The following is a 27,852-nucleotide window of genomic DNA, read 5'->3' as shown; positions in this document are numbered from 1 at the left end:
CTAGATTTGCATCTAACGCTAAGCAATGGTTTTGTACACGAGCTGCCCAAGCCCAAGCCAAGCCTCAGACTCATGTGCTCCCCTCCCCAAGTGGCTGGGAGAAGGACTTTACTAACGTTTAGCTGTATATGTTGTTACATATATTATCGTAGTTTGTTTTAAGCTAGTCAGTATCAAAACAAGCCAACTTCAAACCAAGAGTTATGAAGCTAGCTTGTTAAATCAACCAGAGTTTGTTTAAACCACGATCTCTATGATAAAGGATTGTTTATTTATTTTATTTATTTATTATTTGATTTATATCCCGCCCATCCTCCCATAGGAGCCCTATTGTGGGGAAGAGTCGTAGCATGCAAAGAGTCCCAAGTTCAATCCCCGGCATCCCCAGGTAGGGCTGGGAGGGACTCCTGCCTGAAACCCCAGAGAACAGGTGCCCGTCAGTACAGGCAGTATTGAGCTGGATGGACTAATGGGTCTGACTCAGTATAAGGCAACGACGTATACCCAAAATAGCTATACCATCACTGTCATTTTGGCATAATTGACATTTAACGTTTCTTTTGTGCTATAGTCACTAAGGTTAGACAATACCCTTCTTAGGCCTCTTCAAGTAAGTGATAATAAAATCACATCCGCATAAAAAAGAATGGAAATCTTTCTTGACACTATCGAAGAAGGAAAGAATTCTGAACCAGGTAACTTTGGGACTATATCATTTAAATATAAATTAAACAGTGATGGGGCTAGAAGGCAACCATGTTTTACACCTTTGGTGATGGCAGTAGGTTCAGTTAAAGAATCAGAATCCCAAATCTTACTTCAGCACATGTGTTGCTATAGAGTTCTTTAATCAAGAACAAGAGATGTTTATCGATGGTAGTATCGGCCAATTTAAGCCACAACTGGTTTCTATCAGTCGAATCAAACACCGCAGCAAGATTGACAAAGGTGACATAAAGGTGTTTGCTGGGGCCTGCAATGGCCTGTTGAGCTAAAAAATAAAGGGTTAAGCAATGATCAATAGTACTTTCACCTTTTCTAAAGCCAGCCTGTTCAGTGTGAATGATATGATCAGAAGTTTCCCGCTCCTCTAGCTTGCTTAAGAGAAATTTGCTATATAATTTAAAATCTATGTTGCTATATAATTTTAACTCTATCTATTATTGGCCGGTAGTTGTTAGGATCCCTTCTATCGCCCTTCTTATAAATGGGGAAAACAATGCTCTGTTTCCAACCAGCTGGAAATAAACCTGAATTATTAATTGGAGTAAACACTTTAGCCAATAAAGAGACCCACCAATCAGAGAAATACTGGTATATTTCAGGTGGCATCATGTCTTCACCTGGGGCCTTCCCAGGCTTGAGAGATGTAGTAAGATTTTTTATCTCATATTCAAAGACAGAAGACCAATGGGACAGATTAGATGCTGCAAATGAAATGGAAAGACTAAACTCCATATCAGTAGTCTCGTTGTTGTTGTTATGTGCCTTCAAGTTGATTACGGCTTACAGTGACCCTATGAATCAGCGACCTTCAATAGCATCTGTCATGAACCATCCTGTTCACAGCTTGTAAGTTCAGGTCTGTGGTTTCCTTTATGGAATCAACCCATCTCTTGTTTGGCCTTCCTCTTTTTCTACTCTCTCTTTTTCCCACCATTATTGTTTTTTCTAGTGAATTATGTCTTCTCATTATGTGTCCAAAGTATGATAAGCTCGGTTTCATCATTTTAGCTTCTAGTGACAGTTCTGGTTTAATTTGTTCTAACACCCAATTAATTGTCTTTTACACAGTCCATGGTATGCACAGAGCTCTCCTCCAACACCACATTTCAAATGAGTTTATTTTTCTCTTACCCACTTTTTTCATTGTCCAATTTTCACATCCATACACAGAGATTGGGAATACCATGGTCTGAATGATCCTGACTTTGGTGTTCAGTGATATATCTTTGCATTTGAGGACCTTTTCTAGTTCTCTCAGAGCTGCCCTACCCAGTCCTAGCCTTCTTCTGATTTCTTGACTATTGTCTCCATTTTGGTTAATGACTGTGCCAAGGTATTGATAATCCTTGACAAGTTCGATGTCCTCATTGTCAACTTTAAAGTTACATAAATCTTCTGTTGTCATTACTTTAGTCTTTTTTGACATTCAGCTGTAGTCCTGCTTTTGTGCTTACCTCTTTAACTTTCATCAGCATTCGTTTCAAATCATTACTGGTTTCTGCTAGTAGTATGGTATTGTCTGTATATCTTAAATTGTTGATATTTCTCCCTCCAATTTTCACACCTCCTTCATCTTGGTCCAATCCCACTTTCTGTATGATATGTTCTGTGTATAGATTAAATAAATAGGGTGATAAAATACACCCCTGTCTCACACCCTTTCTGATGGGGAACCAATTGGTTTCTCCATATTCTGTCCTTACAGTAGCCTTTTGTGCAGAGTATAAGTTGCACATCAGGACAATCAGATGCTGTGGCACCCCCATTTCTTTTAAAGCATTTAACAGTTTTTCATGATTTACACAATCACAGGCTTTGCTGTTATCTATAAAGCACAGGGTGATTTTCTTCTGAAATTCCTTGGTCCGTTCCATTACCCAACGTATGTTTGCAATATGATCTCTTGTACCTCTTCTCTTTCTACATCCAGCTTGAACGTCTGGCATTTCTCGCTCCATATACGGGAAGAGCCTTTGTTGTAGAATCTTGAGCATTACTTTACTTGCATGGGATATTAAAGCAATAGTTTGATAATTACTGCATTTCCTGGGATCCCTTCTTTGGAATTGGGGTGTATATCGAACACTTCAAATCTGTGGGCCATTGTTTAGTTTTCCAATTTGTTGATGTTTTTGTCAAAATTTGGACAGATTCAGTCTCAGTGGCTTGTAGCAACTCTATTGGTATGTCATCTGTTCCTGGTGATTTGTTTCTTCCAAGTATTTTAAGAGCAGCTTTCACCTCACATTCTAAAATTTCTGGTTCTTCATCATACGGTTCCTCCATGAATGAATCTATCATCCTTGCATCTCTTTTATAGAGTTCTTCAGTGTATTGCTTCCATCTTCCTTTCATTTCATCTCAGCCAGTCAGTGTGTTCCCCTGTTGATTATTCAACATCCCTACTATTGGTTTAAATTTCCCTTTCATTTCTCTAATTTTTTAGAATAGGGCTCTTGTTCTTCCCTTTTTGTTGTCCTCTTCTATTTCTGCACAGTAACTATTGTAATAGTTCTCTCTGTCCCCATGTACTAGTTGCTGTATTGTTGCATTTAGGGTTCTGACCATGTTTCTATCTCCATTTCCTGTTGCTTTCCTTCTCTCTTTAACCATTTGAAGAGTTTCTTCAGTCATCCATTGAGGTCTTTCTCTCTTTTTAACTAGAGGTATTGTCTTTTTGCATTCTTCCCTGATAATGCCTCTGACTTCACTCCATAGTTCTTCTGATTCTCTGTCAGCTAGGTTTAAAGCCTCAAACCTGTTCCTTATTTGATCTTTATATTCTTCTGGGGTGTTATTTAAATTGTATTTTGGTATTATGATTGCTTTGTTGTTCTTTAGCTTTACTCTGTTCGATACAACCAGTTCATGATCTGTACCGCAGTCTGCTCCTGGTCTTGCTTTTGCAGAAAGTATAGAACTTCTCCATCTTCTGCTACCAATTATATAATCAATTTGATTCCAAGATTGACCATCTTGCGATGTCCTCATGTACAGTCGTCTTTTCGGTTGCTCAAAAAATGTGTTCGCAAGAAACAAATCATTGGCTTCACAGAATTCAATGTCTTTCTCCTGCTTTGTTTCTGTCTCCTAAGCCCCATTTCCCCACAATTCCTAATTCTTCTCTGTTCCCTACTTTTGCATTCCAGTCCCACATGATTATCAGCATATCTTGTTTTAGTGCGTGATCAATTTTTTCTTGTACTTCTGCGTAAAATCTCTCCCAAGTCCTCTTCTTCTGCATTTGCCGTTGGAGCATAGACTTGGATGATGGTTATGTTAATAGGTTTCCCATTTAATCTCACTGATATTACTCGCTCAGACCTTGCATTGCAGCTCCTAATTGCTTTTGTTACATCACTTCTCACCTTATCGGGGTGGCTCAGGATTTCATGGTCTCCATGACAACCATGGGACTGTCCCAATATGCCATTGGCCCAACACATGTAGCAGGGCATACTTTAGACTTGATTTTTGCAACTGGACATGGAGATGGTGATCTGAATGTAGGCGCCATTACATCAGTCCCTCTGTCATGGACAGATCACTGTTTGCTGAAGTTTAGACTTTAGGGGCAGTGAGGGCAGAAAAAAACAATATTTTGCTGCTACTATCAAATCATCAATCTGCCGCCCAGCGGAGCTCTTCAGAATTGTCCAGGGACTATTACACGCTGGCCCCAAGGACATGGTAGATCCATCTGAGGCCCGGTGTAATGAATTTACTAGGCACTTCCAGGATAAAATCTTTAGCATCCTCCAGGATTTAGACTCCAGTGTTAGAGCAGGTGAATCCAGTGAGGTATCCAGAGCACAGCCTTGTCCCAATTTCTCGGATGAGTTTCAGTTGGTACAGCCCGAGGACGTGGACAAGGTGCTTGCACAGGTTTGTGCAACCTCTTCTGTGCTGGATCCTTGCCCTTCTTGGCTAATAAAAGCTAGCAGCAATGGAACAGTCGGCTGGGCCAGGGAAGTGATTAATGCCTCTCTGCGAGAGGGGGTGGTTCCTGGCACACCTGCAGCTGATTTGGGCAGAGGTAGGTCTTCCCTACATTAGAGCCCGTGCCTACTGCTCCTTGATTAATTATTGGGGAACTTTATTAGAATCTTCAGCCAGGGTTTACAACCAGTTGCTGAACTGCAATTCTTGGACAGTAAGGTATCACAATTTGCTTCAGACTTACTTTACCCCGGTTGAGACATTCTCTGACATAAATTTGTTTAGGCATAGTGTATTTTTAGACAGACGAGCTATTATTAATTCAAAAATTCAAGACTCTATAAATGCGATCATCAAAGAACTGCCTATTTGTCAATGCTTATCTTTTCAGAACTTAAGCAAGTTTTTACAGCCTTTCGTTTCCAAACAAGGCCAGCAGTTTGATTGACAGTAGATACTCCCAGACTCCTTTGGCCCTCCGCCTCTGCATACATAGAGCCCTGGAGATCGAAGACCTGCCTCACCAGCTGCCATTTTGTCCACTGTATTCAGAACCTCAATCCAAATTTCTGGGTTTTATTGTCTTGCCTGCTTTTTAACTCTGTGCCTGAGAAGATTTTTATCCTCTTGTCTGATACAGACATTACTGTAACTTATAGGGTCTCACTTTTTGGTTTGGCAGCATCAAGAATTTGCAAAAAATTTTGTGCCAATAATGCAGTCACCTGTTCGTGGGATGCCTTGATTTAATGTTTTTGCTAGGTGCTCTAATTTTAGATTATAACTTATTTTAATGTTATAAGTGATCAAATTTCCTGTTTAGTTTATTTAACTATTTCAATTTCTGATTCTATATGTTATATGTGTTGTAAATAACTCCATGTTAACTCTATTCATCCTTTTGTTTGTACCTGCAATGGCCTTTGGCCCAAGCAGTAATAATAATAACCTACAAACTATGTAATAGCTATATAAAACATACAGTAGGGCCCTGCTTTACAGCGTTCCGCTAATACAGCGGTTGTGAATTGTAGAAAGGCCCCGTTTTACAGCGCTTGTTCTGCTTTTACGGCGTTTTTTTGCCGCCAGGCGCCATTTTGGTCAATGTAAGTCAATAGGATCCGCTTTACAGCGGGGGTCTGGAACGTAACCCGCTGTATGAGAGGGGCCCTACTGTACACTAATTTGTCATAGCTGTACTAGCTGAACTTGATGGGGGAGGTGCTACGAATACTTTGGAAAAGCGTTTTATCACTAAAGGAACTATTATTTATTATTCAATTAATGTCCCGCTCTTCCTCCAAGAAAGTGTCCACTACAGAAATAAAATAAAAGTGCAGCAATGAAGAAGCATTCAGACAATTTAGTTGAAAAAGTGCTAGGATTTCTATTTTTTTTTAGAAGCTGGGAGAAAACAGAGTTATGAGTATGGAAGAGCCTGTACCGTAACACATAGGGATATGTCTGCAAACACAAGTCACTGGGTAGCCGCCATAGTGCCCTCCAGATGTTGTCGGACTAGAACTCATCATCCTGACCATCTGATGTCGTGGCTGGAGCTGCTGGAGTCCGACAACATCCAGAGGGTATCATGCTGGCTCCTCCTGTCAGTGTAGTTCCACATGTCCTTTGCTGTGTATGACTCACCAGTGCATCTAGTTCAAGATTAAGGCTCTTCTTTTTAGAGGCCAGTTTGACGATTTCTTCTTGTTCTCTGTTATGTTGATTAAGACGATCCTGATGCTGAATCCTCTCCCATTCTAGATGCCGTTGGCGCTCAAGTTCTTGCTTTGCTGCCTGAAGACAAAATCACTAAATGTAACTCCTTTAAAACTACTAAAAGACCATGAATTTTGATGAACATGCATTTCAACCTTTGGACCTGTGACAGGGCTGGGGGGGAAGGTGACAGCACCCAGGAGCAGCAAACCTCGCTTGGTACACAGTAGGCAAGATGCGGTAAAAGGAGATGGAAAAGTGAGGTGGAACATCCACCTCGGCTCAAGGAGATGGAAAACAAGGACACAGAAAATGAGGATGTACATGTACCCTTCAGGAAATCCCAATGCTTTCAGGCTATAATTTATTACCAGCAACCGAGGAGAATATTTGGGTGTGTGTTTACGCTTACAGGACTCTGAGTAGAAGGAAAATGAAAAATGGGAAGACTAGGTTCAGGAAAAAGCGAAAATTAAGCAGATGGGTAGAAACTGGACCAACCAGTTGGCTAGCTTTCTCACTCACACGGGTGGAGTTTACTTGTGGGAAAACGCAACATCAAGTTGGACTTTTAGCTCCCACAAGCACATCCAGAGGATTTTGAACTCTTTGGGGAGAGACTTGAGGGGCTGTTTTAAATGAACAGGGCTTTGCCCATAGGGATATTATAAAGTCTATTCAGCTTTTCAAGTTTAACTCCTCTCTGGAAGGAATTCTCAGGAGATCAAGCCTGCTAAGCAAAGTCCATTATATTGATTATCTCCATTATCTCAGAAGTCTCAGTGCCAGTTGTTAATGAAGGAATTGGGCACAGAAAAAGAACTATGAAACCTCTGCAGAAACTTGGTCTTCTTGGGCAATGACATGGATTCTGAGGGACCTTGGGACAGAGAAGCAAGAGCAATGTCAGCTTATGTCCTGTTCTGGTCCCACGGAGACCACAGGGCAAGACAGAGCAGTTGTCACAGCACCAACAATGCCTGATGAGCAACTTGGTCTGGCAAAGGTTGGAAGTGAACTAAGGCCTTTTGAGCCTGTCTCCAGTGCACCTCTATTGGGCTCCACCCTCTTTTGGAGAACGAGAGCATCTTAAAAGGGTCAACATCTGGCCTGAAGACAGGTATTTTCTCCTGCATCCCATGGCCTCCTGCCTGGTGTGCTTCCTGTGCTGTTAGTAAGGCAGCATAGGAGACACTCCCCCAAGCGCAGGGGAAGGCATCCATGAACACTTGTTCTATGATCTCTGGTACAGTAAGGCCTTGCTTATACGGCGGGTTCCGTTCTGGACCCCCGCTGTAAAGTGGAAATCGCCGAAAGGCGGAACCCCATTGACTTTAATGGGGCACGTCGGGCAAAAATGATGCAAAAATGCTGCAAAAGCAGCTTTTAAAGAGGGGAGGAAAGCCGCCGCATTAGCGGAATGCCGGGAAGCAGAGCACCGGGAAGCGGGGCCCTACTGTACTGTGGTGGCAGGTTCAATGGACTCCTCCCTGCCAACCTCAGATTCAGTGGTCCCTCAACTACCAGCATCAGTATCAGAGCCAGGAACCCAGTCTAGCCCCTTAATGGTGGCACAGTAGCCTCTGGCTCAGTGTCCAGCTCTTTGGACTGCTTCCCTCAGCAGGGTTGCAAGTGCTTGTAGGGCACCTCAATTCTGAGTGTCAGGCACCAGGAAGGGCCTTTTGGAAGCGCTTATGTGATGTCATGAAGGGGCTGTCACCATTGAGTGAAGGTGATGCAATAAAAGCAATGGCTTGAAGAAGGCTTAGCAAGGACCTCACCTTCCCTAAAGTTTAGATATTTCTTTATCACCCAATCAACGTTGTCCTTTCTCTCCACAGTGGTGGCTATCTGGCTTTGGACTGACCAGTTAGCCAAGACATCAGCCCATTTCTAGTGGTGCCCATGCGATTAATCCACTGACTTCCAAAAACCCTGGCTTGGTGAGAGTCTTCAACATGCAATGCTTCATGTGTCATATTTCAGGTCACATAGCCAGATGGGAAGGTTCAAGGAAGTAGCCCCCTGGACTAGAATTCAACTGGAGGTGATACCAACACTATTGGACCTTGCAGGCTTGAGGCAGAGAAAGCTATAATGTAGGTCTACATAGCTATAGCTGGTCAAGTAGGGATCTACCTGAGTTCTGAACTGAGAGAAGGTTATTTATTTATTATATTTATATTCCACCTTTCCTCCAAGGAGCTAAAGGTAGAGCACAAACATTTATCCTCGGAACAATCCTGTGAAGTAGGTCAGGTTGAAAGACAGTGACTGGCCCAAAATCACCCAGTGTGCTTCATGGCTGAGCTGGGATTTGAACCCTGGTCTCCCAGGTTGCAGTCTGACACTCTAACCACTATATCACACTAGCTTTCAGGGTTGTGATAAGATTGTTACCCATACACCAGTTAATGGAGTATTGTACACTGTGGCGTGGGTGGGGTGTCTCCACGTATAAAATGAAAGGTAAACTGGCTAGGCTAGGTTTGGGGGGAAAACATGGGGGATGCTAAGTCTGCTATTAGGTTATGTAGAATGAAATGAATGCTGATGAAAGTTAAAGAGGAAAACACAAAAGCAGGACTACAGCTGAATGTTAAAAAGACTAAAGTAATGACAACAGAAGATTTATGTAACTTTAAAGTCGACAATGAGGACATTGAACTTGTCAAGGATTATCGATACCTTGGCACAATCATTAACCAAAATGGAGAAAATAGTCAAGGACTGGGGAGGGCAGCTTTAAAAGATCCTCAAATGCAAAGATGTATCACTGAACACTAAAGTCAGGATCATTCAGACCATGGTATACCCAATCTCTGTGTATAGATGTGAAAGTTGGACAGTGAAAAAAGTGGATAAGAGAAAAATCAGCTCATTTGAAATGTGGTGCTGGAGGAGAGCTTTGCGGATACCATGGACTGTGAAAAAGATAAATAATTGGGTGTTAGAACAAATTAAACCAGAACTATCACTAGAAGCTAAAATAACACTGAAGTTATCATACTTTGGACACATAATGAGAAGACATGATTCACTAGGAAAAACAATAATGGTGGGAAAAACAATAGAAAAAGAGGAAGACCAAACAAGAGATGGGTTGATTCCATAAAGGAAACCACAGACCTGAACTTACAAGATCTGAATAGGGTGGTTTATAACAAATGCTATTGGAGGTCACTGATTCATAGGGTCACCATAAGTTGTAATAAACTTGAAGGCACATAACACACACACACACACAAAACGTTAGATGGATGGGCAAAGGGTACTTCCCTTCCTGGGTTCCACACACTGATTTCCACAAAGATTCTGGTTGGGTTGAGGTAGCAGTGGAAAGCACTGTTGTGCATCATCAAACAAGGCCTTGTTATTCCATGCAATTGCACACACAATATTTGGGGGGGATTTAAGATAGGTGAGCTGGTGGGAAGTGCCAAAATGGACTCCCCCGCCAAACATTCAAGTTCCAGGATGTACACCTTGTGTGGGGTGGTGTCCATATTCATATCCACTGGCAAAAACAGACCAGCGGGGTGGGGCTACTGTTTCACTGGCAGCCTCCCTAATGGAGGAATTATGCTCCTGGGCAGAGATGGGGTGTTAGTTAAAGTATGATGTTTTGCCATCAAGATAGGTAGCTCTAAGCCAAGAATCAATTCTGGACAGTTACCAAGTTGGCTCTGGAGCATTAAGGGCTCAGGCACTTAAGATTTGGCACACATTCTTTTCAGACTGGAACAGCCTCAATGGTGACCCAAACTGGGATTTCCAAGCGAACAAATACGGCTAATGGGAAGATGGCACACAGACGCATTTAAGAGTTGCATTTGGCCATTGAGTAAATAGAGGCCTTGATGCCAGTTCACTTGTGATGTTTGCAGCTAACTGTCTCCCTCTCTTGACAGGTAACTTACTGGAAGGGCAAGAGCATGGGCTCTCATGTGCAGCTGTGACACAGTGCTTGTGGCAGCTGCAGGGTGACAAGAACAAGCAATCAATAAATGAATAAATTAGAAACCTTATCCCAGTCTGCATCTGTGTTGGAATTGTTTAAGATATTTTTAAGTATTTTTTTTAACAAAAGATTGTTTTAAGATTATTTGTTTTAAAGATGTTTTTAGTTTTGTTGTTTGTTTGCCACTTTGGGCTCCTTCTGGGTGAGATATAAATTTTAATACATAAATAAATAGTGGGCAATAAAAGGCACTCTAGACAATGTTTGGGATTTTAAATCTGCCAGATTCCTACATTAATATTTCTGAAATTCTTATTTCATGACTAATTGTAAGTTATCAATACTGGCACACCTTGGTTGGTATGCCACACTTGTAATTTATTTGTTAATAGCTGGTTTAAAAATGTGCCAAACAAACAAATTCAAATGATGAGAAGTTTGTTTTTCATTTGACATTCACATTCAAACATTCATGTGAAAAGTCCTCCCCTCTTCCAGAGCCAGACTTGTGATTTCCTTTTTCTAAAAGGTGATATTTTCACATGATGCATACCATGATGAACATGAGCTTTAATGGCCAAACTGATTACTCAACTGAGAATTTACAAAGTGAAGTCAAAGCTAGGGAAAAATCACACCTCAATTTATTGGCTGTTAGGCCTATGCTCACATCATTAAGCAAACCTTGTCTAAAAGCATGGACAAGTAAAGATTGCCAAACACTCTACCACAATGATAAACTCAACAGATTCCGTGCAGATTCAAAACAAAAAATATTTAGACAAACAACCTCCCGCCTTTCAATTTCTTTCCTTCTTTCTTCCTCCTTTCGTTTTTCCATCTCCCGCTGTTTCTCTAAGTGCCTTTCCAGTTCAAGTTGTTTCTTCCGCTCCTGTTCCTGCTGCTCCCTTTGTCTCCGCTCTTTCTCTTCTCTTTCCCTCTGAGCTTTACGCTCCGCCTCTCTCTGCTGCTGCTCCAACAACACTTGGCGTCGCTTCTCCAGTTCCATGTTGCCTCTTTCATAGTTTGCTTTCCTCTTATCCTCAAATGTAACTAGATTAAATAATGGTAAATGGCACCACACTACAAAAATTTATCAAATGCAGATTCTTCTCTAGCAATAACAACTTGTATGAAACATTTATGTATTACCGAAGTAGGTAACATTCAGAAAAAACCACTAATCAAAGGAAGGCAAATGGAGAAGTATTAATTAAATGTGCAGAGCTTTGATATTGTTAGTGTATATGTGTGTGTGTGTATGTGTATATATATATATATATATATACATTCACACACACACTATCTATCTATACACACACACACACACACACACTATATATATATATGCTTTTAATGTTGATGGTTGTATTGTTAATCATGTTGGGATGTTTCACGCAACTGATTAAAAATGAAAATTATTTAAGTAAGGTTTCAGGTCTCAAGGGCTCTCTGTACGCTGTCTGCTTTTCCCATAATCCAACCACTCTGATTCTATACATAGCCCAATGTACCATTGCTCTTTGGTCCCAACAATGTACCACTGCTGCTATGAACATACATTTGAGTCCTACAATTATTATAAAGTGTTCAAATGGCTTCTATCAAACAAACTGAAATCAAGCATGTATGTCAGAAATAAGAGATAAAACAGTATTTCTTTCAGTTCTAATGTCTTTTCAAAGGCAACTTTGCACTTGTAACATAAAAAAATCCCACTGTTACCTGGAAGTTTTTTTGGGGGGTCCTCTTCATGCATTCTCTGGTATGTTGGCAAAATACAATCAGTATTTTCAGCATACTTTCCACTTCTAGAGGGAAGAAACAGTGTATTTTTTTTAAAGGGTTATTTTGCATTTATTATACAATTTTAGTAACATGTCACCTTATGTTATGCACCTCAAAGAAGGTGGCACGAACTCAGGAGGCAGAGTTAATGGGAGAGGCTGCCCAGCTTTGGCCATATCAGTTAAATGCATAGCTAATATGAACTCCTCGGCTTTCAACTGTCCATTACCATCAACGTCAGCAAGTGACCTAGGAAAGACAGAACAACTGCATTAACAGAACTGAGGGAATATGAGATAGCAATGTCACTATTATAATACAATGTTTCAGTACATTATCTTCAAGATACATCCCATCAACTGGATCAACTTTGAAAAAGCAAAACCATAAAAAAACCTGTTTTAAACCAAAAGTGAGGAACCTCCAGCCTGCAGGCCTAATTTGGCCCAGCACAAGTTCCAATTTGGTCTGCAAGGACCCGCCCACCTGCCCCACACTTCAAGTGGCAAGGGGAGACATGGCTGCATATGCACAATCAGGAGTCTTATAGTGCATTCCCAATTGTGCATTGGTAAGAAAGGCTTGCTCTCATTGCCAAACAGCTAATTGGCAGTAAAAGCAAGACAGCTGGGATCGACTGCGCTATAAAATTCCCCATGGAGAACACCATAGTGCAGCCAATCCTAGCAGGAAGTGGAGTTCAAAGTCAGTGCCTATCAGCTAAGCAAGTTCTGTGGGATTGGCTGCACTATGGAGTTCCCCATAGCGAACTTTATAGCAAGGTGATCCTTGAAGGGGCCTGCAATGCACCAAGTAGGCTCCTTGCAACCAGCCCTGCTCAGTGCTTTGATCACCAGGTCTCCAAAGCACTTTGCAGGTTTATAAGTTCTGCATGGTGCTTTGAAGTCCAGATGATTATGCAAACTTCAAGGCACCCCCTCACCTGACATAAGTGTGTTGTCAGGTGATTAACAGCTGGGAGTGGTACCCACCTGTCACCTTATCTAAGTAAGGGGAAAAGGACCTGGCCCACTGGTCAGATACAGCTCCCACCTGTTTTAAACCAATACATTGTTAAATTTTAGTTCACTGGATAACACTCATTTGGAACCCCACTGATTTTAACTGGAGAATTAAATTCATGTTTAACTGTTCTGGTGGCATGTGCTACATAGTAGCAGGTTTTTATTATGTTTCCTCGGGAAAAGGAAACACTCACTGTAACCTACACTGAGATGTATATCTAAATGAATGAAAAAACGAAGTTGTAAACATCCCAAATGACCCAAAATAGAGAGATTTAAGATACCCAATTTAAAGAAATGATTTAAATAATTTAAGATAAATTATTTAAGATTCTCAAATGAAACAAATATAATATCCCTCCCAACACAAATTTGCAAACGAAGAAAATGGATAAAATGAATAGTACAGTATAAGTATGAAATATGGACAATTATATTTCCTCAAAAATTATTCTTGTTACCATAAAGCATCACAAAAGTATCAGGGTTTTATCAATTCATTAGTGAACTTACCAAATAGTAGCTAATTGAGTCTGGGAAAGGTTTGATTGCAGAAGGACATTTTTTGCCTGAAATCCTTAGTAAATCAAAGATTTAACATTTACTAAGTATGCTAAGATAACTCTAATTAGACCAAAGATCTAGTGATGTTTTTACTGTCTGCAAGCCAACTAACCCATTTAATTAACTTTAAATATCACCCAAAAGTTCTTAGCCTGCAAAGATATACTCATTCACACATTTATAAAAATTTTCACACACATGTATGTCTCATATTACATTTATAATGGGATTTTACTTCCCTATGTAGGTCTGATAGCAATTAGCTTATTTGAAGGAAGATATTAATTACACAAATAATCAATTGGTTACAAAATTAATTTTCAATTCCATTTCCTTTAAAATGAAATTTCCCCTAGAACATATTTGTGATCCACAAATGAAGTTATGAGTAAGCTGCATATTCCACAACTGTCTTATCAAAGAACACAACTAGGAAGGTTCTTTCTTAGAAACTCTTAACAATAAAGGCTGAAAGCATGTACATTAAAAAAAATCTTTTGCATCTTTTAAGAATTGTATTTTTCCAAGCTAAAATCTATTACTAACCTGATAGGTATCCACTCATCCCTTTATCAAGGCTATTAAATTTCTGCCTGTATTTTAATCTGGAAGCCTGAGGAACTGCCCAATCTGAAGATCCAGTCTTTGGTGAATTCCCAGTTAGTGAGGTAGTAGAAGAAGAATTTGAACTGAAATATAAAAGCAAGATCATGTTTTCAAAAAATTTGGTATCATATAAAGATATGTTCAAATTGGAACTTTCTTCATATGTTCTGTGCAGCAGCAGAATGACTTCTGTCTTTCCAAGTGCTCACTTTTATGGGAAACTACTTAGACTGCAAAGACCACCAAAAGAAGCATTCCTCTTGAAAAAGCATGCACTTGTAACTGAGACATGAATGCTTTATGCTTGAAGATCCATACCTACTAGATCCTAGATCTATTAGGGATTGTGTCTTTTGGATATTGGCACCACCAAATCCTCCCATCATGGGACTGTATGAACTAGAATGAGGCAAAGCTGAAACAAGAGAAAATTAGGTACAAGTCAGGAAAGAGTTAATAGCCCACACTGGAAGGCAAAAATATCTCCACTGATTTCTACACGGATAAAAGACAAACTATCCTCCTTGTAACCAATGCACTGATTGTGTTCAGGAGGCTACAACTGAAGGTGATATACCACACCATCTGGGTGGCATGCTTAGATTGGTATGAATGACTTCAGTCATTTTGGCACAGACCTAACTCTGTACCAAAAACCCAATTAGCTTTGAGAACTAACCTGACAACATCCTAATGTTACGCCTAGTGCATAAACACAACTCTCTTATTTTTTCCTTATTTTACTCTGTACATTCTCCATTTCCTTCCAGCAGTTTTCTCCCCCAGCCCAATGCCCCCGTTTTCTTTCATATCCTATCTCTATTCTCCAATCTTTCAGAGAAAAATATTTCAAATATGCACTTCATACTTATGGAAAAAAACTTTTAAATCACTTAATAGAACTGCAACATTTAGTTGATTTTAATCTTTAAACATGTTTTGATAGATTAAAAAGTGCATATAATATTGCTGCGGTATCTTGGTGCTGGTGAGACTGGATGTCACTGCTGCCTCACAGAAAATAATGGTTAAGCTACAAATTGTGGGTCTCTGCAAGCAACACTGAGTTGTGTAACTTTCCCACAATGATTTGGCAGCGTTTTTCTTTAATATGAATGAGCCTCAGAGGCTATGTGGGAGGGATGAAGGGGGAAAGACATGCTTAGCACTTTCCCTTCCTGCCATTTGTCTCCTCAAAAATCACTCTCCTCTCAACTACTTTTCCATTTGTGGAGGAAAAGACATGGGGTCTGTATCTTTTCCCCATGAGCAAGAAAATAGTTTGTGTAGGTGTGTGATCTTGAGTGGGAAAACAACATAAGGGAAAAGGTTAAGCACCACCTCCATCTCTCTTCTTGCTTGTCATAGCAGGCTTGCATTTTATGAAATCAACAACAACAACATGTGGTGGGGTGGGGAAAACATCATGCAAAGTTTCACCCTCAAGGATATTACAGTATGTCTAGCAGAAACAGATTAGTGTAGCAGAAAGGAGGAATTTTAGGTGGAAAAGTTGGCAGCTAAATATTTGCCAGGAGGAGATAGACTCCTTTCACTCTCAATCATTCTGCATTCAGAATCAAGACTCTGGCTGGCATCTGACTCAAATTATCCAAACTGGAACTATGTACATTATCAGATATGATTATACTCACTTGAAGAGTATGATACAGGTAATGGCTGAAGGAGGCTGGATGTTCCATTTGGCAATGTTGATCTGCCTACAGAAGGCAGCAGGGGAGCAGAAATAATCAAGGGAGGGACGGAAGTTACAGAAGTAAAAGATGACATTGGAGCCAAAGGTGAAATTGTAGGAATAGATGCTGGAATAGACAGATTTGGCATACTGCCCATGCCTAGAAGATGAATTCAACAGTTAATATTTATTGTATAATCTGTTAACACCCAGCAATTCTGAGGAGTCATGTCTCAATTTTTCAGGGTAGATACTATACAAAGTAATTTTAGATAACAAGTCTATGCCCCAAGGTTACTTAATTACATCATTGGAGCCACTACATGGCCATAATTTATTTAACAAAATTTATATACCACTTGATTGTAATAAAACCTCTAAGTGATCTACAAAAAGTTTTCTCCCTAGTATTTTAGAAGATTGTAACACATCCCAAACACTCTAGGCCACAGAGTTCAGAGAAGAAAAAGAGAACAAGCAATATGCTTCTAAGTAGTTGTTTTTTTTACCAATAGATGGCTAATATATAGTACCATTTTACAGAAAAAGAAGTATTTCTTCAGTGAGATCCAAAGAGCTAGTTTAGGCATGCTGGAGGACTTGGGCATACCCAGAAGGATTTTTTTTCCTCCTTAGAACAGCAGAGCCTCATGTCATCAGAAATAGCTTTCAAAACTCCCCTTAGTTTCAAAAAGAGCATGCCCTGTGGTATGCACAGTGGCTATTTGAGACGCACAACCCTCCAACCCCCTTTGGCATATAGAACTAGTTGTACTGTTTTGGGGCCCGAGCTATATTATTATGCCATCAAAACACAGGAAAATCATCTCAACAACACTCTTTACACTATTCAGTTTTATAAGAAAAATACACAATGATGCTTAGTTATATGTTCTGCACGTATCTTTAAAGTAATGATCTACAGTCTAATGATCATACATTTGCATGTAGTTATTCATCTTTATCAGTAATAATTTGGGAGGGGCAGTCTCCAAACAACTGCACATGCATTAAATATTTATGATTACCAAAACGAGCAGAAATCAAGGGAGAGAACACTGGAGCCTGCTTCATGATTGGAGGGAGAACCACAGGCAAGGGCTGGCCTTGTAGCTTTAGCTTGATGAGTTTCATAGCTATAGAAAACTCCTGCTGATCCATTTTCCCATCCTTGTTCAGGTCTGAAAGTGCCCTTAAAAACAAATACAAACACACCAACTAAATGTCTGTATGTTCTATAGTTCAACAGTAGAGGACTGTCATCCTTGCTGATTACTCATGTTTGGCAAGGAGCTCTTAATGCTTTTCCCATACACGAACTGTTGTGTATGATCTCTGCGGTTGATCCTTTCTCCCAGAAGGTACAACAGGCTTCATGTCAGGAATTATTTATGTAGAATTAGGATGGGGATATATATATATATTAAAAGCTCCTGGTTCATGAACTAGATGGCCAAGGAGGCACAAAGTGGTATATGAAGTTCCATTAAAAAAAATTTGCATCCAAATTCCAAAAGGATTCCCCCTCTCCACATTTACAATAGGCAGAATATTATCTTCTATATTGGGTGAAACTATTCAAATTGGCCATAACCCAATGACAAACAGTTCCATATAAAAACAACTACTGGGTTCTGTATTTCATTAACAACTTCAAATGATATGAAGATTTATCACATTATTTGATTAGTATCTCACAATTTCCTATCCATTCTTGTTTCAAAAGTATCTCTTTACATTTCAAAAGATGAGTATAAGCCAGTCTAGAGCATTTAATGCTGCCTCGTGTTCCTTTCTGGGAACTAAATCTAGTATAAAATTAAGATGACAAGCAAGAGGTATACTAACATTAGTGAAGGACAATATTGCTTGGACAATCATTTTGCAAAATGCTTTTGCTCTATAACATGTCCACAAATGTGGAAGGTGTCTGCTTCATTTTTGGCACAGTACCAGCAATTGCTATTTCCAACTTTATAGATCTCATCTAATTTCAGAGGCCTTGTTGTTGGTGCTGCTTCTGGCTGTGTTGGCATTGACATGTGACAGGGCCTTACTGGTGGTGGTTCCCCATTTGTGGAATGTGATCCCTGGTGAGGTGCACCTGTCTCCCTTATTGATTTTCAGGAAAAAATTAAAAACATTCCTCTTCACATAGGCATTTGATAGCTGGGTTATACTGGCCATGGCAACCATGAAATTAATAACTATGAGGGTAGCTGATTGCTTTTAAATATTTGTAGATGTTCTAAATGTTTTTAAATGGCTTTAGATGGTTTTTAATTGTTCATAATTGTTTTAAATATGTTCTTATTTGATTTTAAATTGTGCTGTTTGCCACCCTGGGCCCCTTTGGGAGGAAAGGCAGGATATAAATTTAATAAATAAATAAATGCCAGTGCATCCCATAGCTCTCTCTCTCAGCTATGAGTTCACAGTAAACTGACTCCCAGGTCCAAAAAGGAGAGACCAAACTTCTAAACAAGTTCTGCTTTGTAGATCTTTCCCCCTTTTTTCGTTGATTTTCACTGATATTTTATACTTTACTTTGAATTGTGATCACCTGATGTCAGATGACTGACAAGTGGGCATTGTTCATTGCTACTGTCAGTATTTGGGCAGCTGCATTTTACATTAATTGTACCTTCCAGAACATTTTCAAGGGCAGCCACATGTAAAGCACATTAGAATAATCTAAATGGGAGGTTACAAGTGCATGGATCACTGCTGCAAAACCGCATGGATCGCTACCCAGGAATGGGCTCAGGTGATGAACCAGTCACAGCTGGACAAAGGCACTTCCTGCCACTGAAGCCATCTGAGGCTTTACTGACAAGAGCTCTATCAAGAAGCATCCCCAGACAACACATCTGCTCTTACATCCATACCAAAGTCATCCAGAACAGGCTATCTACCCAATTGCTGGACCCTAAAACCACCTACCCCCTAGGCCTCAGTCTTTCCATGAGATATTCCATAGGGGGAATTATATTATTTGTTTCAGAGCATTATTAACCCATGTATAATCCATAAATAGTTGGAATAAGCAGCAGTCTTTAATTAAGACCCACTTTGTAGAAAGGAAAACCAACACAGGGTTAATGTATTTAGGCCCAAGAAGCTCAGGATTACTGAATTTTACCCTTCCCCTAACTTAGAAAATTACAACACAACAAGAAATGATAAAAATTGGGCAAGGGTAGGAGAGGAATATTAATCACCTGAATTGTTCTAAGATGAAACGCTCCACTGTATTAGGATTTATATTTTGCCCTTTCATAGTAGAAAGAGCACTCACACAAGAGCTTACACCAATTTAAAAGTTCCAAATAAATTTAAAACTTAGCTATACAATAAACAGTAAAACAATTCAATATGCTCATAGAGTTTAAACCTTCAGAAGTTGCTTCTATTTAGAATCCCAAGAAGCAAAAACAATATAATCTGTTCTATTTCATCCAATTGTCAAGTAAGAATTTTGTGAACAGAGATCTTATTTAACAAGATCCATAGATGCTGAAGAGTCTAGCAGATGATCAATAAAAACAGCAGACCATATCATAAAAGTAGTATGCACCAGCCAAGGATTAGAGAATAGGACTATCATGAAAGGCAGTTTGAAAATTTCACTGTTTGCTTAAGTTTTTTGTTTTGCTCCAAACTCAGAATTAACAGCATGTGGCACATTTAGAGGCAGCTATGACCACCACAGCTGCATTAATTTCAGTTTGTTCTCCAAAATAGTAGGCTATTGACCTATACTCAGAGTTCAGTCCTAATATTTTATCCTAGGATAGAAATTTAGATATAAATACAAATGTACTCTTTGTTCAGATCATGCAAGTTAACATATTTCTCTGATGAAAAACAACAATATTTAGATAAATTATGAGCAAATCAACATGTAAGAGATTCAATATGCAATCTTATACACACGTACCTGGGTGTAAGGCCCAATGAACACAGTGAGCCAACATACATCGGATTGTGCTGTTACTCTCACAATCTGTCTATCTGTCTATCTAGACAAAGGGTGCTATATAAATTTAATGATCAATCAATCAATCAATGTATGTACATATATGTGTGTGTTTACCATATTTCAGCCAAGACTGGAGATGGCAGACCAGATTGTAAAAAAAAGGTACGTGCTTGATCACCTGTATGGAAAAAAGGGGGGGTAAGGAGAGAAAACATAGCATAATACTATTATCAATTGATCATTTTTTCCTGAAAAGACACAGTCACAAACTGGATCATATTTTTAAAAGGAATCTAAGTTGTTCAACTATTTTCTATGGCAAATGCAAATGTATTGTATAGAGTGAATCTGATTATTCACAAATCAATAAATGAGAACCTTAACGTTGAAAAATATTGTTTATGTATTTACGTATTTGCAAACACCTATTCCAGCATTCACATAGCTATGTCAGCCTGCTGAAGTACCACATTCCCCATACCTATCTCCTTCCACAGACAGACAATAGAAAAGACATTGCTACTGCCACCAGGACAAGTAAAGGCCCAGTGGGAACAAGGATGGCCACTTGTATCTCTGTTTGAGTGGTGCACAGAGAAACCCACAATTACTGCTGCCCAACCCAGGATATCCTAGATCACGGATCACCATGTCCCCAGGTAGGACTCTGAGCTTTCTTCTTCTTTTTTTTAAATCTCTAGCCCTCCTAGAAGGAAAGTTATGAAGCAAAAGGTGGAGGTACCCTTCTAAGCTATTTATGTGAAATGAGCCAGCCTGGCTATTCCCACCTGTCAGGGTTTTTAGCCAATGAGCTGTATTTCCAGACCAGCAGGACATAGTTGACTTCCCATGGTAAGCATTAGGTTGTTTGAGGGGCAGGGGAGACAGAAGTAGCAATGACTGTACTCTAATTCTGTGTTACACGACACACCCATGGCACCCATTTTGTGCTATGCCCCCCCCTTGTAGCCATTTTGTGACTGGTGCCCTCAGCATTATCTCAAAATTCAACGTGTGCTCCCTGGTCCAAAAAGGTTAGCGACCCCTGTTTTAAAATGTTATAACACAGCAAGACCGCTTCTCCCAATATGTATTAACCCAGACCCTATGCTCGGCATCAGAGGCCCTTCTTCATGGGCCCCCTCCGAAGGAGGTGTGGAGAGTGGCAACACAAGAACAGGCCTTCTTGGGAGTGGCACCCCATTTGTGGAACACTCTCACCAGGGACGTATGCCTGGCACCATCGTTATCCATCTTTAGGCATCAGGCAAAAACATTTCTCTTCTCCCAGGCATTTGGTTTGTAACTTTGAAAGGGTTTTGGGGAACATCTGTTGTGTAGCCTTCCTAAGAAGGGTTGCTCCACCACCTTATATACTTTTTTAAAAAACCCTATATCTGTATATATATCTTTTATTTTTAATTTTTATTAACTGTAAGTCATTTTGAGTGCACATATTTGTGTAGAAAAGCAACTAATAAATTTACTGAATGAATAAATTGGGAGAGTGGGCAACTCATTTCCCCTAAGTCCCAAACACTGCTACAAGGTTCTTGTTCCTTGCTGACTAGAGTCTTGAGGGAGTGTGGATACACTGCAACATTTTGTTGTGCGCCCCTACTTGTAAAGAACAGATACAAAACATCTCTTTGGCTTTATGACACACACCTTTTGAACTTTGTTTTTTTTCTGTTATTTAGAGAGGCTGCCATTATCTAGTTTTGAATACTTTGGAAACATTGAGTTTCTCTTTACGGACCAGTTTTTCCCTTAAGAGCCAACACCATATTTTGCTTAACTTATCAGTGTCTTTGCCTTGTAATGATGAAACTTATTTTCTAGACCTCACAGCAGCCATGCTTTGGTATGCCATGCTCCCACAGCAGCCATTTTGTGACTGGCATTTACAATATACTCTCAACATTCAAAATGTGCCAATGGTCCAAAAAAGTTGGCGACCCCTGTTCCTGTTGGCCACCCCACACCATCAGTTAAGTCTACCAACAATGGGAGGAAAATGGGATGGTCAAATGGAGGTGGAAAGACTCCTTCCCCCCCCCGCCTATACCACATAACATATAGGTCTGCAACGCACTTGGGAATCTGACAGGGGAAGCATCATATGAAGACAAGAGCTTGCTCACAGTAAGTTTCTTACACCCTTTCTTTGCTCCTCCCCTCCACAATGAATACTTCCCAAGGGGTCCTCTTCTTCCTACTGCTTTACCCCTTAAAGCAAGTTAAAATAAAAGGGGGTAAGGAACAGAGCTTGGAAGTAACTCATTACAAATAACGAGTTACTTGTAATTTATTACTTTTTTGAGTAACAAGTGGGTAACTTCATTACATTTTGCTTGTAACAGAATGAGTGGTAACTTCATTACTTTTCAGCTGCAACTGTAATGTTTCCAGCGTTACTTTTAGAAGTTACTTGGGGGGTGAAGCAGGGGAAGTCTTTTGCTTCAGTGATTGGTGGACAAAAGTCCTGTGCCTCACACTGGGCTTCTGTGCAGCATTGCTCTTCCCTCGTGCTCTGTGTTAGAAGACCACGAGGGAGGAGTTGGAGAGCCAGATGACTGTGGAGCGGAGAGAGAGAATAAGAAATTTCTTCAAAAATGGACAGTGGAGAAGAAAGGAGTGGAGGAAGAAAGCCTGAGGGCAGGGATGAAGAAGGAAGCAGGAGAATGGAGATGAAGACCTGTGGAGGTGAGTGACGATGGTGCGTGCGTGCGTGCGTGCGTGCGTGCGTGCGTGCGTGCGTGCGTGCGTGCGTGCGTGCGTGCGTGCGTGCGTGCGTGCGTGCGTGCGTGCGTGCGTGCGTGCGACAGAGAGAGAGAGAGAATATTAGGGTTACTAGACCTTACTGCTTTCAGGGGTGATCTCCGGACTCACTCCGGATGGTGGATTTCTGCTTGCCCGCCCTCCCCCTGCCCGCCCTCCCCCTGCCCACCCGCTCACTTGCCTTACTGCCCCCCACCCCCGCTCTCTCACCCCCCCACCCCCGCTGTTATAAAAGGAAAGCATATTTAAAAATAGTCTAAATATAGGCCATGTTTTTAAAAAAACATTCAGCACAAGTAAAACAAACTTATCATAAACATAAATACACAACGAATTTTATAAAAATATAAACTAAACATATTCCTATTTTGTATAAAATCCAGACTAATTCAAATGACCATGCATAAAGGTAATAATCATTAGTATTATTTTTCCAATCAAACACCTATATTATAACTGGGAAGCAATTAATCCTGTACCTAAATTTTCCAAAAATGAATAAAAAAAGGCTGTCAAGCTTCAAATTTGCCCAATTCTCCTCCATGCTGCTTAGCACGATGTGTGTTATCTCTCACTTCTCTCTTGGCAGCAGGGCAGGGAGGATCGGGTTGACTTGGAGCATGTGGAGACAGAGGGGCATGTTGCTGAGGTCAGAGCTCCCCCACCCCCAATAACCTAGACCCAGCTCAACTTCCAATCTCCTCCTGCAAATAAATAAATTCATACTCCACTTCTCCTGAATAGTTAAAAAAAGCTTATAATGAGAATAAACAGTACAAATAAAATCAAAATATAATGAGAAAGTAAGCTAAGAGGTAACAGCTGCTTCAAAGTTGAGACTTCTTAAGTATGGACTAGTTTGGTGCTAGAGGTTATATCCATTGTTTGTCCTACTCATAGTAGACACACTGGCATTAACAGACCTAAGTTTGTAATGCCCATTAATTTCATTGGGTCTACTCTGATTAAGACTAACCCTGGGTACTTACTCTGAAATTGTCACATTTTGTTCACTCACTTTTTCCAGGGTACTCATGGGATCATCAGATTGTTGTCATCCTGTGTGTTCCCTGTGCTCATCATCTTCTTAGGAACATAGAAAGATGCCTTATACTGGATAAGGCTATTTGTTCATCTAGCCCACTGTTATCTACTCTGTCTGGCAGCAGGTCTCCAGGATTTTTACATATGGCAACACACATTAAAGAGGGAGCAAGGAAAATTGCCTTTGGTGGGGGGGGAGGGTGTTCCATGTTCATTCCCAACGATCTATTTCATTACCTATCTTTTAATTACTGCTATAACACTCTTCTTTATTAAAGTAATCCTATAACAACACTAAATAAAAAGTACTTTGGTGGAAATTAATTTTTATATTAAAATGAATGAAAAATGATTACAAATGGCATACTGGGGTGAATTGTTCCTTTCCCACACACACCTATGTCATATCTACTAATGTGAATGGAACATAGTGGGATGTACACCTGATCTCGTCTCATCTCGGAAGCTAAGCAGTGTCAGGCCTGGTTAGTACTTGGATGGGAGACCACCTAGGAATACCGGGTGCAGTAGGCTTAGAGGAAGGCAATGGTAAACCACCTCTGAGTACCTCTTACTGTGAAAACCCTATGAATATATCCAAAAAAGATTCATAGGGTCGCCATAAGTCATAATCGACTTGAAGGCATTATAACACCACACTAAAAAGGTATTGTTATACCCTCCAAAAGTGTGGAAAGATAATTGCAATTCCACATACCCAGCATAAGTCCCTCAGCCTAGCTCAGCCAGCTCAGTGTAAGTGAAGTCAGCATTAAGTCCCCAAAAGGGGGCCTTCTGGAGGCATGTCACGGGAGGAGCCAAGGTGATGGGACTTAGGCCACAGCAACCCCATCTTGAAAGCACTTCTGCAGGTCCCAATTCTAGTAAAAGATATGCAGGGGGAAAGTCAGTCTAAGAAAATAAATACAGTTTTCAGATTTTTAATGTCTATTATATTTGTATGCCTACTTTGTACGCCGCCCAGAGTAGCTGGATAGCCAGCCAGATGGGCGACTAAGAAATTCAATAAATAATAAATAAAATACAGTAGAGGTCAATGGAGAGGACTTACTCCCTGGTAGAAGTATTTGGGAGAGCAGGTATTTATTTTCTGGTCCCTGTGCACAGCTCCCAGCTGAACTGGCATTTAGCCAACCCAGAGGCTCCTGCACGGCAACTGGATGTGACAGAACTTTATGCCGGCTTCTCTTGCGGTTGCACCACTTATACTGGCTTCTCTTCTTTAATTGCCATTAATCACAATACCCCTTGTTTCCTTCAATAGGTAACGCATGCCAAATTTCAACCAAAAGCAAGTTCATGATTTAAATCTGCACATTATAATGAGGAACTCAATTCACTGCAGAAGCATACCAACCTGTAACATATCCCCCAACCGGTTTGAGACTGTCAAATTGCTTGTCATACTTCGCTCTCTCTTCAGAGGTGATGGCCCACATGCTTGAGCCTCCTGAAAGACATCAGGAAACGCCTTTTAAAAACTAGTTTAACATGGGTACAGCCAATTGGGAAAGAAACAAACTTCTGTTTCACAAGCAATAATATTAGATCATGTGCTTTTGACACACCTTACCCTCACCAGTTTAGCATGAATGTTTTTATAATTCATGATGTTTTGTTTCTTAGATGTGCAATAATTTGCTTTCTGTTCTTCCTTCATTTTTTCAGCTTTAAAACAATTACAGGCATACCCCGCTTTAACGTTCGCAATGGGACTGGAGAGTATACTTTTAAGTGAAAATCAACTTTAAGTTGAAATAGCTGAGAGCTATTTGCTAAGGGCGGTATATAAATGCAACCAAATAAATAAATATAAATAAATAAATAAGTGAAGCAATTGTCTTCACTTGTACTGCACACAATCACCACTAGATGGCAGCGGCGTCATGCCAATAAAATGTACGTTATTGCGAAGCGCGCGAACATTAAGCGGGTATGACGTATGGAGCATGTACGTTATAGCGAGGCAACATTAAGTGAAGCAACGTTAAGCGAGGTATGCCTGTATATGGACTTTACAGCATTAGTGTACATAGGTTTCAACACTGTTGACTTTTCACAGTTAATTATTATTTATTTATTACATTTATATCCCTCCCTTTGTCCAAGGAGCTCAAGGTGGCATACATAGTTCTCCTTCTCCAGTTTATCCTTGCAACAATCCTGTGAGGTAAGTTAGGCTGAGAGATTGTGACTGGTCCAAGGTCACCCAGCAAGCTTCATGGCTGAGTGGAGATTTGAACCCTAGTCTCCCAGGTCCTAGTCCAACATTCTAACCACTACACCACGTTGGCTCTATATTCAGTATTCTATATTCTATATTCTATATTTCATAGGCAAAAAAACCTCGTGGTTTAAGAATGTACCTATAGCCAACAGATATTTCTATTAAACTTTAAAAAGCAGGGAAATTGGGCAGCTATAGTGAATGCACCAGGGGAGCAGGAGACCTGAACTCCTTTCTGAGATATTGGACTGCCCTACAAATTGGTCAAAACGCAAACACAATTTGGGTTGGTCTTTCACAATCCAATCCACTTCCTGTGGAGCTTGGAAGGATTTGGTCACATGTGCCTCTGAGCATATGGTGAGTGGTGCCAACACCTGCAATCAGCCCAAATAACAGAAACAAGACATGTGCTGTGCTGATCTTGTTTTAGCAGGGAGGAAGCAACATTATTAAGACAGTTGATATAGTTCGGAGAATCACTTTAAATATGTTTGATTTACGTTGCAATTTTAGTGAAGTTTCCTACAATAGATCATTTTCTTTTGCTTCCTTTTCAGTGAATGTGTGAAGTACAGCAACACTTCACAACACTAAAAAAAGCTCTAAAATCAATTGTAGAATAATGGCACTGACTATTCTGCAGAATAGTTTCCATTGGACATGAGGAGTATCTCAGTTTGCACAAGTTAAAACACTGGGAAACAAATCCTAGTAAAATTCTATGTGTTCTCTATGTTTTTAATTGACCATGCCCACCTTTCCTTAAGTGGAGTGGTTTAAGCATAGCAGGCTGAAAACATGCATCTCGTGCAGACCAAGATTGTTGTTTTCCAACAGCTAGAGTCATTGTTTAAGTAGCAACATATTGAAATCAGTCTCATTTTACATCAAACTGCAGTGTCATTCATCTGTTAATGCGCCCAGAATAAAGAGCATAACCTCCAGCAAAAGGCTGTCTTCACCAGGCCTGTCCTTAGCATGTGCGGGGCCCAGGACAAAAGCATACTTGCCCCCCCCACATTCTTTCTCTCTTTCAAACCTCCTGCCCAGAATAAGCTGGCAAGCGCTGCCTGTAAACGCGCTGCACAGCTGATGAGCGGGCAGCAGGCAGCACAAGGAAGCCACTCAGACAGGGGATTCAAACCTCCCGCCTAAAATTAGCTAGCTAAGCACCGCACGCACACCCGCTTCACAGCTGATTGGCAGAGAGGGGAAAAACCGCTGAGGCACGCAGCCAAAGAGCAGGAGATTCCCCAAGAGCAGGAAGTGGCTGGCGAGACTGCAAAGCTGAAGAGAAAAAACCCTGCTGCAGCCCAGCTTCTCATTGCCAAGCGCGGGGGCCCCCAAAGTTCAGGGGCCGGGACAACTGCCCTGCTTCCCGGTGCCTAGGGGCGGCTCTGGTCTTCACCATTATGCAACATTAACCAATAAAAAGGCTTTGAAATTAATAAAAATAAATTTGACAGATTTCTAGGATGAACAATGAAAGAAATATAATGTTCTAGGTTAGATTCTCTGTAGAAACAGTAGTAACACAGGAAAGAAGCAAAGTAAGAAGAACACCAACAAACATATAAAAATGTAATACTCCATCTTTGGAGATGGCAGTGTTGCCACTATTCACCATATGCTCAGAGGCACATGTGACCAAATTCTTCCAAGCTACGCAGGAAATGGATCTGAGAGAGGAGGTCAGGTCTCCTGCTCCTCTGGTACATTCACTATAGCTGCCCAATTTCCCTGCTTTTTAAAGTTTGATCGAAATATCTG

The 27,852-nt window shown here is 40.4% G+C and overlaps 1 protein-coding gene across 8 annotated transcripts in view; it reads right to left on the bottom strand.

Moving 5' to 3' along the window:
- The window catches only part of ITSN2 (intersectin 2), a 226,842-nt gene that overhangs the window by 156,046 nt on the left and 42,944 nt on the right, over window positions 1–27,852 (bottom strand). For all 8 annotated transcript variants that reach the window (XM_061607527.1, XM_061607529.1, XM_061607530.1 and 5 more), the window contains 11 exons: window positions 25,210–25,302; window positions 20,121–20,184; window positions 17,053–17,216; window positions 15,984–16,184; window positions 14,647–14,743; window positions 14,269–14,411; window positions 13,672–13,735; window positions 12,245–12,382; window positions 12,071–12,156; window positions 11,136–11,398; window positions 6,313–6,462 (listed from right to left, as the gene is read on the bottom strand). In XM_061607527.1, the coding sequence (XP_061463511.1) occupies window positions 6,313–6,462; window positions 11,136–11,398; window positions 12,071–12,156; window positions 12,245–12,382; window positions 13,672–13,735; window positions 14,269–14,411; window positions 14,647–14,743; window positions 15,984–16,184; window positions 17,053–17,216; window positions 20,121–20,184; window positions 25,210–25,302 (1,463 nt within the window). The remainder of the gene's footprint in view (window positions 1–6,312; window positions 6,463–11,135; window positions 11,399–12,070; window positions 12,157–12,244; window positions 12,383–13,671; window positions 13,736–14,268; window positions 14,412–14,646; window positions 14,744–15,983; window positions 16,185–17,052; window positions 17,217–20,120; window positions 20,185–25,209; window positions 25,303–27,852) is intronic.

This window comes from Rhineura floridana, chromosome 2, assembly GCF_030035675.1.
Source record: "Rhineura floridana isolate rRhiFlo1 chromosome 2, rRhiFlo1.hap2, whole genome shotgun sequence".
In the NCBI taxonomy this organism is placed as follows: Eukaryota; Metazoa; Chordata; class Lepidosauria; order Squamata; family Rhineuridae; genus Rhineura; species Rhineura floridana.
Note: the sequence above shows the minus strand (reverse complement) of the source record. Positions and strands in the feature narration are given on the sequence as shown.